At 46.4% G+C, this 13,517-nt stretch overlaps 1 protein-coding gene across 1 annotated transcript in view; it reads right to left on the bottom strand.

Moving 5' to 3' along the window:
• The window catches only part of TMC5 (transmembrane channel like 5), a gene marked incomplete at its 5' end in the record, with an annotated part of 39,281 nt that extends 26,653 nt beyond the window's left edge, over positions 1 to 12,628 (bottom strand). Inside the window, 4 exons of the mRNA XM_082857521.1 lie at positions 1,862 to 1,961; positions 6,282 to 6,371; positions 9,463 to 9,635; positions 11,844 to 12,628. Of these exons, the coding sequence (XP_082713647.1) occupies positions 1,862 to 1,961; positions 6,282 to 6,371; positions 9,463 to 9,635; positions 11,844 to 12,628 (1,148 nt within the window). The remainder of the gene's footprint in view (positions 1 to 1,861; positions 1,962 to 6,281; positions 6,372 to 9,462; positions 9,636 to 11,843) is intronic.
• Between the last annotated feature and the right edge of the window lie 889 nt (positions 12,629 to 13,517).

The following is a 13,517-nucleotide window of genomic DNA, read 5'->3' on the forward strand; positions in this document are numbered from 1 at the left end:
GGGTGAAGACCGTGGTAAAATCTGAATAGTACAAAGTGTTTGCGCCAAGTCTTGAAGGAGAAGAGGGGTTAGTCTATGGATAAGGGAGTGTCTGAATATAGGGAACAGCCAGTGCAAAGCCCCAAGGAGTCCAGGACAGCTGGAATGGAATGAGTGGGGGAAGGGGGAAGGGTGTGAGTGATAACCGTAGGTAGGTGGGTGAGGTCCTATAAGTCAGTGGTTCTCAACCTAGGAGATTTTGCCCCCAAGGGACATTTGGGTAAGTCTGGAGACTTTTGGGGTTGTCAAATTGGGGGAAGGGAGGGCACTGACATCTAGTGGGTAGAGACCAGGGATGCTGCTATACACCCTACAGTGAACAGGACAGCCTCCCACAGCAGAGAATGATCCAGACCCAAATGTCAGGTTGAAAATCCTGCTGCAAAGTCTTTCGGGCCATACAAGGCCCGCGCTCTGTGACGGAGGAGGCTGTGCAGAGTTCGAAACGGAAGAGTGTTTTCAAAAAGATCCAGCGTCAGTTTTCTCTTTACTTCTCCATGAACTCATGGCATCTCCTTTGCTCTGCCCGCTTCCTGGCTCTCTTTTGTCCACCCCAGAGGTCCATCACCACATCACCATCTTCCAAGGCTCAGCTCACAGATGCCCCCCTGCTTTGCCCAAGGGACCTATCTCTCTCCTTCTAATCCTCCCCCTGCAAACTCCTTCCACCTTGATTTGGTCTGATTTTCTTTCTGTCATTTATAAGTTACTTGTTGACCAATCTATGTCCCCTGCCAGACCCGGAACCTCAGAACAACTGCGTCATTGAATCATTTATTAGCAGTTGCATCCACTCTACTAGTCTCTGCTGAACGCTACAAATGGCAAAAAGAAAAAGAAAAAGGCTGAGGAATGGAAAATGTAAGAAGGGCTGAAGGCTTAAACAGCCCTCGCTCTTGTTTTTGAATTCCTGGGCTTGGAAAGCTTCTGAGGTTTTGTTTGTTTGGGTTTTGTGGTCCCCCACCCCGGCGCCTTGTGGCTTACAGGATCTTAGCTCCCTGACCAGGGACTGAACCTGGGTCGAAACAGTGAAACCACCCGAGTCCTAACCACTGGACCACCAGGGAACTCCCTCCCCTCACCACCCCCCCACCTTTTTTTTTTTTAAACAGTAGTTTGAGATTTACAGAGAAGTTACAAAAAGAGAACAGAAAATTCCCATCTACTACTCACCATTTCCCCCCCTTAATATCTTACATTTCCATGGTAGGTCTGTCACAACTAAGAAACCAACACTGGTGTCTAACTTTTACCTAAACTGCAGACTATTCCGATTTTACTAGTTTTTCCACAGGTGCCATTTCCAGGACCCATGCAGGAAACCACATTGCATTAATTGTCATGTCTCTTCAGAGCACTTCAGCCTGCGACCGTTTCTCAGACTTCCCTTCTTTTTGATGACCTTGACAGTTTTGAGGAATACTCCTCAGGTATTTTGAAGAATGTCCCTCGATTGGGGTTTGCCTGATTATTTTGTCTGGTTAGACTAGGGTTGCTGGTTTTAGGAGAGGGTACCACAGAGGGGAACTCCTTCTGGTCACATGACTCTCCCTGGGAATGTTAACCTTGACCACCTGGCAGTATTAGCCTGACTTCACCCCTGGGAAGCTACTTCCCCCTCTGCATGCTCTGCTCTCAGGACGAAGGTCACTAAGCACAGCCCACACTCCAGGCAACCAACACAGACTGTGTGGAATTCTTCGGTAGGGAGACTGTCTCTTCTCTTGCATTTATTTATTTCTTATCTTTCCAACATGGGACAAAAGTAGAAGATTGAGGTTTCCATGAAATCCGGGCAAGAAGAAAAGCTTTTTGTCCATACCTAAGGTTCCTTTTCTCTTCCATGGTCCTTGGTTGATTCCTGATGGCTTTCATTCTGTCTCTAAATGTCATGGGTATCAGAGATGCGATTAACTTTTGTCCTGCAGGAAAAAAAATGGAGTTTAATTTTTTTCTCCTTTAACAGAATAATAGCATTTGAAAATATGGTGCTGAAGATAGAGCATGTTTTTATAAGATCACAAAGAAAGAAGAATATATGTACTCAGTGATCCCCAAAGTCACAAATAAAAACAAGAAGACAGCACGTACACGTGTGAAATCTCGAAGCCAAAGCATATGATAGTTTGCACGCAATTCTAATTCAGTGCTTTCCTTTTTCCCATGACAAGGAACACTCAGCAAAGCTGATGAGACCCAGCATGTTCGGTCGGCCTGGCTCTCCTCCCTCTGTAATTTCCCACATGGCTTTCTCTTGCCCCCTGCACTCCAGGCCCAAGCATCTTCTTGACTTTTCTGGACCGTTGTCTTGTGTTCCTCCATCCGCTGGAAGATGAGGCCTCCCCCCTCCTCTCCCAAGAACTCAAATTCCCACTTTGCGTCAGCGTGGCAAATATTGTTGGTCATCTATCCCGCAGTCAGCTCTCCTTTTTGACAGAATCCCGATCTGGTTCAGAAATCTACAGCCCTCTCTCCCACGGCCCTGGGCTTCTGCAGGGTGGGACCCATCTCCAGGCACGGGGGACAGATCCCAGTGAATCCAAGCCTATCTTGATGCTCCCAGCCCCCTTGCAGGTGACCTGTTCAGGCCCAGGCATGTGACACATTGGCCAATGTTCTGTGAGGGGTGGTCTGCTGAGGAGTTTCTTGGAAAAGGTTTCTTCCCTCTCAAAAAAGCAAGGCTCAAAAAACATGGAAAAGGCAGACCCTTCTCGCTCTGGGTGGTGTTGTGTCCACGTGTGACGCCTGGCACTGCTGCCCCCCCTCCAGTAGCAGTGGAGGGGCAGCTGGGGGCCCGCTGGGGCGGTGGCCGGGAGCGGGCTGGCTCCTGGCCCTATTAGGGAGCTGCTCGGAACTCCTCATTTCAGTGACATAGCTGAGGTGGAGGGAGAGTGCCCAGAAGAGGGCCACCAAATCACTCGGCTGAAGACGAGGAATTTGAGTGTCTCCTGAGAGGGAAGTGGGAGTAGACAGAAAGGAAGAAAGGCGAAGGAGGGAAGAGGAAAAAACCCGGTTTCACGGCGGACTTGACAAAAGAGGCACCCCTTGTTGCCAAACCCAGAGTGGAGAGCGATGGGACCAAAGCAGGACAGGACGGTGCTTAAGGTGTCAGGCTTGGGAATCAGGCAGACCTGCCTTTGACCCCAGATCTGCCACATCATTGGACTCCCCTGAGCCTCAGGGTCCTCATCAAGCAAATGGAAACGACAGGCATGCCTGCCTCACGGGTGTGGAGCGTGGCAAGTAGATAAAACTAAACTCGATGGATAACAAAAAGGCAGAACACTGGGCACATGAAACGAGCTTGATCAAGGTAAACTCCTTCTTGGGTATCAGACGTTCTCAAAGTGACCCCTTCCGCAGTCCCGAGCATCCTCAGGTCACCCACCAAACCCTCACCCTCCTCGAAGTCTTAAAACCAAAACCCTGTGGGCAACTTGGAAGGTGCCGTTCCCCTTCTAACTCCTCTGCCCCAGGGTCTCACTACCTTGGATGTTCTCATGTGAAGTACAAGGGGTGTCTAAGCCCATGCTTTCTGAGCTGTGAAGGGTCTGGGAAAACGATTCATTCACAGGTGCTGAAAACCGTAAGAACTGCTTGCCCTTTTTGTCATTCCAGTTGCTGAAAATCTGAGAGTCTGTCACATCAATGTCAGAAATGGAGGAGACCAAACTAAAGCTTGAGTTAGCCAGTGTCTTTTCTGGAACAACCCGACTTGAAGATGGATGGCTTTGGACCCCAGATGGGACATTCTCAACCTCAACGATGATTTCATTCATTTGGTCACCAGACAGCATCTCTGGCTTCCTCCAAGCCTTACTCTCCACCAGGGTGGGCTTCCCAAGACCTCATACAGCAGTCACACTGGCATTGTGAGGAACCTCCAGGAAAAGTGATGACAACCACAGAGAGCCTCCCCCCCGCCATTCACAGGTTTTGTTTGTTTGTTTGTTTTTGTGGTATGTGGGCCTCTCACTGTTGTGGCCTCTCCCCTTGCGGAGCACAGGCTCCGGACGCGCAGGCTCAGCGGCCATGGCTCACGGGCCTAGCCGCTCCGTGGCATGTGGGATCTTCCCGGACCGGGGCACGAACCCGTGTCCCCTGCATTGGCAGGTGGACTCTCAACCACCGCGCCACCAGGGAAGCCCTAGAGTATATTATTTAATTTCCACAATCACCCTACAAAATAAATACTATAATAAACCCCATTTTATAAGAAAACTGAGGCCCCAAAAGGTAATTTGCCTAAGGTCACAAAACCAGCAAGTAGCAGAGCTAGGGATCAAACCCAGGTCTGTCTGGTCCCAAAGCAGGGCCTTTTAATCACTTCACCCTGGTCCTCTCCTGTAACAAGATGCTGAGGTATCACTCATTCATAAATGAATGAATGTTTATGAGTACCTGCTAGGTGCCAGGCACTTCCTAGATGTAGGCATGATACATCAAAGTGACACTCTATCAGGAGACTGTCCACCGATTAATTATAAATGATTTGAGAATCAGAACTGGTGCAAAGCAAAATGGTGCAGAAAGCCAGGTTCATCTCTGGGTCCTCTATTTCTTTACTTCTCTCTGCCTCCTGGACACTCCACCCAGAGGCCCTAAACTTCATGCTGGCCAGAGAGAGCATCTTAGGAGGTTTAAAAGCATTTCTTTTCCCCCAGTAGTTAAAGCCATTCCCTGCTCTCGTGGGAACCAAATGGAGAGCATGACTGTTTATATCTCCGTGGTTTTCTCTCCCAAGTAGCAATACCTACCCCTTGAAAGATACAGGCCTCCTTGAGAAGGCTCTTAGAGAATGAGGCTACAGGATATCATCCACCCGAGGGGGTCAGAAGGTGAGGGTTGTTTTTACGTCATGGGGCCCCACAACTTGCGTTGTTACTTAGAGGACGTCTTCGGTTTATTCCTCGTTTTTCACAGGTTTGCCTTTAACTTCCAGTATTCCCTGGCCTCTCTCCTTTAATGATTTTTTATTTCTCAGCCTCTGCCTCTGCTCAGACCTTCACCACAGCACACAGTGATCCTTATAGCGCTTCCTAACTGATCTCAAAGCCTTCTCCAAAAAAAAAAAAAAAAGCCTTCTCCAATCTTATTACTCCTACCCTCCACTGTCATCATAATTCTATGATTATTCAGAAAAATTTGGCTCAAGGCACTGCCACCTCACCAGCACATGTATTAGGGTATTAGGCACGGGATGGACATGTGACCCAGCCTTCTTTCCTATGTAAAAATGATTGGTTCATGTGTACGTATGTGTCCCAAATGGGGCTGGAGAGAGTCTCCTCAGCACTGACTCACAGGCCTAGAGAGAAAGGAAGACTTTCCATGACATTGTTGAGCTGTGTGTGTGTCTAGGGCTGCTGCTGTCACGCTCCCTGGCCTGCAGGGAAAGCCTGACTGGTTGAGATGTATGAGGTGAAGCTTAAAGAGAAGCTGCATCAAGCAAAGATGCGAAATAGACGGAGAAAAAGGATCCAGGTGGCCCCGAGCCCCTGGCTTCAGACTCAGGCCCTGGTTCCTGTGACTCAAACAACAAATATCTCTGAGCACCTACTATGTGCCAGGCACTGTCCTAGGTGCTGGAAGGTAATTCTACCTTCAATTCTTTGTTTCTCCATATCCTTCCCACCACACAAGCCTTGGGCCTGGGTGGGTTGGGTTTCTGTCACTTGCAACCAGAAGAGTCCTAGTGAAGACACCCTGATATCCAAAAGAGAAAAAACTGCGTGTGTAAAAGAAAACCCGGGCTTCCCTGGTGGCGCAGTGGTTAAGAATCTGCCTGCCAATGCAGGGGACATGGGTTCGAGCCCTGGTCTGGGAAGATCCCACGTGTCGCGGAGCAACTAAGCCCGTGCGCCACAATTACTGAACCTGTGCTCTAGAGCCTGCGAGCCACAACTCTGAAGCCCACGTGCCACAACTCTGAAGCCCACGTGCCACAGCTACTGAAGCCTGCGTGCCTAGAGCAGCAAGAGAGGCCACTGCAATGAGAAGCCCGCACACTGCAACGAGGAGTAGCCCCCGCTCTCCGCAACTAGAGAAGACCGTGCATAGCAGCGAAGACCCAACGCAGCCAAAAATAAATAAATAAAAGAAAACCCCATTATGATAAATTAAGGAAGTACCGCATCAGTTAGCACACCAGAGGCCAAGAGGAAATGGCAATGTCCGCATTGCCTTGAACACATTCCTTCTTTAGGGCTGACATTTTTGGTCACTGTCCATTTAAGCCTTACCTTGGGGTGACTTGTGCCAATCGTGTCCAGAGAAGGGGGGGTCTCCATAAGCTTGGCTGAGGCCATTGTCACCCACATAAGCAGGGTTCACTGGAATGAAGAGACAAGAGACAATTAATCCTACCACACTAGATGTTACTGAGCACACAGTGGTCAGTAAGACTTGTTAATGGGTCACAAATCAGAGTTCGAAAAATACTTGTCTGGAGGGGGAGGGACGAATAGATGGAGCTCAGAGGGTTTTAGGATGGTGAAAATACTCTGTGTGATACCATGATGATAGCTACATGTCATTATATATTGGTCCAAACCCATAGAATGCACAACCCAAGGTGAACCCATTGTAAACTATGGATTTTGGGTGATAATGATTTATTAATGTAGGTTCAATTGTAACAAATGTCCCACTCTGCTGGGGGACTCTGATAACGGGGGAGGCCATGCACATGTGGGACAAGGGATATGTGGGAAATCTCTGTTACCTTTCCCTCAATTTTACAGTGAACCTAAAACTTCTGTAAAAAAATAAGTCTTCTAAAAATTGAGTAAAAAAAAAAAAAGCTTTTCTAGGTGATTACAAAGCTTCCTTCTACTTCTAGCATTTTATGATGACACGTGAATAAATTTGAAATTTGGCCTGATTTTCTTAGGGACAGAGTCCACTTTCAGCATCTACACGACAGTGTCACATTTCAGTATATTTTTATTCAACTCATGGTAAACAATGAAGGCTAAACTCCTCAACAGAGAAAATGGAGCACATTTTGATGGAGATGTACAAAATTATACTGCAGGAGGTTCTGGAACTTCTTGCCAAGGATCAGTTCTTGGCTTTGCCGCTTACTAGCTGTGTGCTCTCTGGCCTGTTACTTAACGTCTCTGAGCTTCAGAGTCTGTAAATCAGGGATAATAATAAGACCTTTGCATAGGATTATTGGGGAAATTGAATCAGTTAATACACGTAAAGTGCTTAAAGTAATCCTGGAACATAGCAAATTCTTAATATATATTAACTATTGTGGTAAATTAATTGTTTTCCAGCAAATATTACACTTCCTCCACCTTGGAAACCTCCATTGAAGTTGGGCTTGCTCATGTGACTTGCTTTAACCAGTGGAACATGGTAGAAGTGACAGTTTGCTAGTTCCAAGTCAAGGACTCAGAGACATCGTTTGTTTCTGCTTCCAGCTTATGCCATGGGAAGAAAATGGCCCAGGTTAGCTCACTGGGTCAAGAAGGACCCTAGATCTAAATAGAATCTGTGACCTCAAATCAGACACAGCCAAACCCAGCCTGGTTCAGTCAGACTCCAAGCAAACCCACAGGTGTGTGGGTGAGAAATAAATGATGCTTATCTACAACATTGGGTTTTGGAGTTGTTTGTTATGAAGCATTCCTGTGGCAATAGCCAACTGATACATCCCTTACAGTTGTTGCTATTAATTCAGTTAGCATTGCTCAAGCACCAGCTGTATGCTAGGCACTAGGAAAATCACATAGAGCCTTGGAGGATACATGGATGAAATGGGTTCCCCTTAAGGAGTGCATAGTCTAACAGGATGGCATAGCACTGGACAAGTGAATGCCGGCACAACGACCTTGGTCCTACAAGGAGCCCAGAGAAGGAAGCCACACTTTACGTGACCACTTTTTAAAATAGCTTTCTAATTCCAGTGTTCTATGGGGCTCGGTGGTCAGGAATCCGCCTTTGCCCTGATCCTACCCAGAAGTAATGCAGGGTCAGAGAGACTAGATTCTGACACTGGCTCTTTTGATTTAGTAGCTGGGTGACCTTGGGCGTGTTTCTCTCTGAGCCTCAGTTTTCCCCTCTGTAACATGGAGAGCTGTAGTGTCTGTCTGAAAGGTGGCCGCAGATGAAAGAAGACTGTAAAAGTAAAGTGCTTGGCAGGGTTTCCAGGACATGCGAAACACTCAAAACCCACTGGGCGTTATTAGCTCTGCTTGCATTGGGGTGGGGCAGTGTTTCTCAATCTTTTTTTTTCATTACTGGCCACCCAAATAGCCTTTTTAGACATTTCTTCCTTATTGCCCTCCCCCATGATATTTTAATGCCACAGATATACGTATAACTATATACATATACTGTATGCATATCTGCTTTATACATAAAAAAGGAAGGTTTTTTGTGGCCTTTCAATAAATTTTCACCCTTTGGGATTGATATGCCCCACTGAGAATGCCTGGCATAAAGGTTCGGAATAGCCCAAGTTAATGCTGTCTATGCAAATGTGTAAGAGTCCGCGTTTTTCCTTAGTGCATGGCGATGCATCCCACCCCTCCTCCCTGTCTTCTTCAATCCCTTCCCCACCCACCCCCTCAGGGCTGAGCAGTCTTCCATCTGCACCAACCAACACTTAGGTCCCTCACTCTGTTCATGACTGAACACTCCTTTTTCCAGCTCTCACGGGCTCTGAATTCCTATAACATTGACTTGTGCCATGAGCTGGCTTCTTCTATCAGACAACAAGTCCCTTTTTTCTTCCGGAAGATGAGAACTGGTAGAATCTCCTTTACCTCCTAGAGCTAAACCTTCACACACAGCAGATTCTGAGAACGACGTGATTTTTCACATATTGTCAGTCTGTTTGCTAATTTTCTTTAGTCTTGATGTGTTGGTGTCACCTACTCACTTAGGCTTTACGAACCCTGAGAACAGAGCTACTTCTAACCCCTGTGCCCCCAGTAGGTTCCAAAGATACAAGTGCTGACCATCTGAACACCTGCAGGATGTGCTGAACTAAAGCTGGACACTGGCAGCCACACATACTGAATCCAGTCCACCAGTGGTTTTGTTTGCCCAGCTCAGGGATTTTATTTATTTATTCAAAAAATTATTTTGGAGCATGTAAAAACCCAGATTTCTGGCTTCTTTAGAAAAATCTGAGGATCTGGCCACACTAAATCCATCTTCCCACATCACGGCGATGGGCTGAACCTGACCATCTGTCGCCTCACACAGGCACAACCCCTGCCCAACCTGCTTTGATAATTGATGACACTGCTTGTCTCCTCCAGACCCTCAATGTTCAACTCTTGTAAGGTGGGTGTTTGAAGGAGGAATAAACCAATTCTTCTCCTGCTGATCTTTAATGATTGGTCCCAAGCCCACTGAATTTTACTTTCTTCCCAGGATATGATTCTCTTCTTAACAAATGCTTACCATAGCCATTGCCAGGAGCACCTGGCACAGAGGGGCTGTATGGATTTGCCATCTCCCTGGATTTCATTTCAATGCTTTCAGGATAATCTCCATCCTTTCTCCCCAGGATGCTGAAGGGGCTGTCACCCTCACGGTGAAATGAGGGCTGGACTGAAGATGCTCTGCTGAGCGTTCTGAAATCCCAAAATGATGGATCAATAGTCAACCAATAGCATAGTAAAGATAGTCATCCATCCATCCATCCATCCATCCATCCATCAATTCATTCATCCCACAAACGCTGACTGAATGCCAACCATGTATTAGGCATGGGCGATGGGGTGAGAATACAAAGTTAAAGACATGGGTTGTCTACCCTCAAGGAACTCTCAGTACAGTCTGGCTGAGCTTATTAACCACAGCCATAAGCAATTATAATACAAGTAGCAACAGATGAATACAAGAAGACAGGCCCAAGGAGTTCAGAGGAAAGAGAAGAGAATTTGGCCTGGGAGTCTGAAGGGAAATCCACATGGAAAAGAGACATCTGAGCTGGGATTGGAAGGATAAATTAATACATAGTTAGGAGGAGGGCATTCCAAGGATGAAGAACAGCACAAATAAACATGTGAGACCAGAAAGGGTTGAATATATAAAAGGAATGCTATGAAGATCAATTAACCTGGAGCAATGATTCTCAATTTCATGTATATACCTATTCCCAGGCCTCACCCCAGACAACTAAATAGAATCTCTGAAAGTTGGGCCCAGGCATTTGTATGATTTTTAAGTCTCCCCAGGTAATCAGATAATTCTAATCAGCAGCCAAGGTCAAGAACCACTGACCTAGAGTTCAGGGTTCAGGTAGGGAGAGGATAGCAGAGGTGGGAGGAGGTCAGTCAGGCTGGGCTTTGGCTGGCGTCTTACATTAGCTCAGTGCATCCTCATTCTTCAATGTTCTCACAAGTGAAGTGGTGTAGTCTTTCTCCCAAAGGTTATGAAGAACAATGGAAGATGAGAAACAAGGGAGTGACAAGGTCAAAGGTATATTTTTAATGATGAGCCAGGCAGTGGGGGAGAAGACCAAGGAGGACGCTTTGACATGGTCCTAGTAATCCGCCTATTTAGGTTGTATTTAGCATTATTCCTGTAGGCATTTGACCTCACTGTGCACCCAAAACCCATATCCTTGTTCCTAGAGGTAAATAAAAGCCATTCGTCTTTGTTGAATACATAAATATTACTAGTAGAAATAGTACATACAAAATAAAACTTGTATTGTTTGAAATTTCACATGGTAAATTTGTTATAGGTTAAGAATAACCTGAAAAATAAATAAAGAATCACATCTTGTTGGCAACGTGAACATTAAGAAATTTAACCCAGGAAAAACGCAGCTTGGCAAAACTGTCACCCAAGACTAACACTCAGCGACCCAAACTGTGCCTGGTAAAATTTGTCAATGACCAAAATTGATGGAAGATTAAAATTTTTTTGACAAAATTTAGATCTATCAAATCTGAACCAGGAAAAATTGGACTTAAAATTAAAAAAAAACCTTCTTAGAGGCGAAAACGAATTAATAAAACTTGATGAAAACAACAATGCAGAAGATCAATGAGCCAAATCTACTCTAAACATGAAAAGTGATCAATTCTGACAATAATTTCAGTAAAATAAAGATGAAAGTGGAAAAAAAATCAGGAGTGGCTCAATCATCTTGTATAAAAAAACTGAGGAGTTGAATGGATTTCATGGAGTTAGACCTTCAAAAGACTTTCTTGATTAAAATGCCTTCCTGGGCTTCCCTGGTGGCGCAGTGGTTGAGAGTCCGCCTGCCGATGCAGGGGACACGGGTTCGTGCCCCGGTCCGGGAAGATCCCACATGCCGCGGAGCGGCTGGGCCCGTGAACCATGGCCGCTGAGCCTGCGCGTCCGGAGCCTGTGCTCCGCAACGGGAGAGGTCACAACAGTGAGAGGCCCGCGTACCGCAAAAAAAAAAAAAAAAAAAAAAAAGCCTTCCTGTTGATATAATTCTGGTTAAAATGTTTGGGTTCATAAACATCATCTTAATCCTAACCTCATTGGCGAAGTAGCAGTGTCAAAACAGTGGGGATCTAAATGTCTTGCAGGGATTAGACGGGAAGAAATAGGAGACTGGGAAGGATGTTACTTGAGCAAGAAGTGATGAAAGATTATGTTCAGGTAAGGGCTTGAAGCCTCAGGCTGAGAGTCCAAGGACCAGGTGCGGTATACAGGTAGGCATGACAGTTTCACCATAAATTCATGTCATGGAAATAATCATACGTGTCCTTATCCCAAACATCGCCAACCAAGTTCAATTGACTGAATGATCTAGCCTTCATCCTCCATCCCCAGGGGAGGGAGATTCCGGCACTTACTCCCTGGTCATTTCCGGGTTCTCTGAAGAGCCGTAATCGTGAGCATTCTCAGCACCTGGGTAATCGGGCTCCCCCCAGAACTTTGTAGAGCTCCGATAGTCCTGAGCGCCGGGATAGTCTGGTTCCCCCAAAAAGCTTGGATAGCTAGATTGATTCTCAGCCTCTGGATAATCAGGCGCTCCCGGAGCGTCTATGTATGGACTGATCCTGGAACCAGCACGTTCTGGATTCCTTCTGGAGTCTGGATGGTTGGAACTGGCTCCGGGGCCAGCATAGTTAGAGCTGCCCTGAGCTCCAGCGTAGTCTGGCTCTCCCAAGGAGTCAAGATAAGCTGGATTTGTTCTGGAGCCCGAGTAGTTTCCACTGCCTCTGGAACCTGCCAAATCAGGATTCCGTCGAGATTCAGAGGAGTCTGGCTCCCTGGATGAGCCTGGGCGATATGGATTGCTCCAAGATCCGGGATAATCTGGCTCCGCCAAAGATTTGGGATTGTCTGGACTTCCGGAACCTGCGGAGTATGGATTGCTCCTGGTGCCAGGGTAGTATGGATTCCTCCGAGATCTAGGATAATCTGGTTCTGCTAGAGACCCAGGATAGTCTGGACTTGTTCTGGAGTCTGCAGAGTATGGGTTGCTCCTGGTGCTGGGGTCATCTGAGTTGTTCGGAGGACCTGGCGAATCTGGATAATCCTGAGTTTTCAAATACCCCCGAGTATGGTTCCGAGACCCGTAATAGTCAGGGTAAGCTGGATCCTCCTCGTAAGCATTATTCCTGTAGGCAGACATGTTTACCCTGGAGTATTAAAAGGTTCCTGCCTCTGCAGGTATTCAGGGATCTCTTTCTTTATCTGAAAAACAAAAAGGAAGGAAAGGTCAGAATTTTTTTCCCTTTCTTCCCTGCAAAGATTGATGGTTATTTTCCAGGACCTGTTCTTTTTTCTCTCAGAGTTGGGTACACAGCTGCCCAAAATAAAGACTATGTTTCCCAGCCTCCTGTGCATCTAGGTACAGCCATGAGAGGGGTCAACAAGATGTGAGCAGAAGTGATATACACAACTTCCAGGTTGTGCTGTTAAAGGGAAGGGGTGTTCCTGCCTTTCTCAGTCTTCTCACTTCCCATGAACTGGACTGTGGAAATGATGGGGCGCTTCCTGGCCATGCACACAGGCAGCACCCACCCTAGGGAGAGCAGCAGAACAGCCTGGGCTGTTGATGATTTCACAGATCAGTGCCCAATATCAGCTTGGGCTTTTATGTAAAGAAAGAAATAAACCATTATCTTGTGTAAACCACAGTTTTTTGGATCTGATACTTCTGGCCAAACTTATATCCTGACCAATACCTTCTGCTGGGGAGGGGAGCAAGGAACCAAAAGATTGGAAGAAACAAGGACTTATTGAGCACTTTGATTGCACTTGTTCTTGGGTTCAAAGCATAAATTACTATGAGCGCACAAAGGAAGAATGGTTAATGGTAACTAGAGGGCTTGGGTAAGGAGACAAGCACTACCATCCCCTCCAGTTTGAAAATATGGTTTTATGAGTTCTATGAGCTGTAATCTATAGACACAGCATACTTTCAAATCAGAAGTGATGGGGTTTTAATTTCTAAGTGAACTATCTGTTGTTTTTACTTGCCTTTTACCCATTTCGCCTTCTTTTGGCATCAATGCCCT

Source organism: Leucopleurus acutus (assembly GCF_964270905.1).
Source record: "Leucopleurus acutus genome assembly, chromosome: 16".
Classification (NCBI taxonomy): Eukaryota; Metazoa; Chordata; class Mammalia; order Artiodactyla; family Delphinidae; genus Leucopleurus; species Leucopleurus acutus.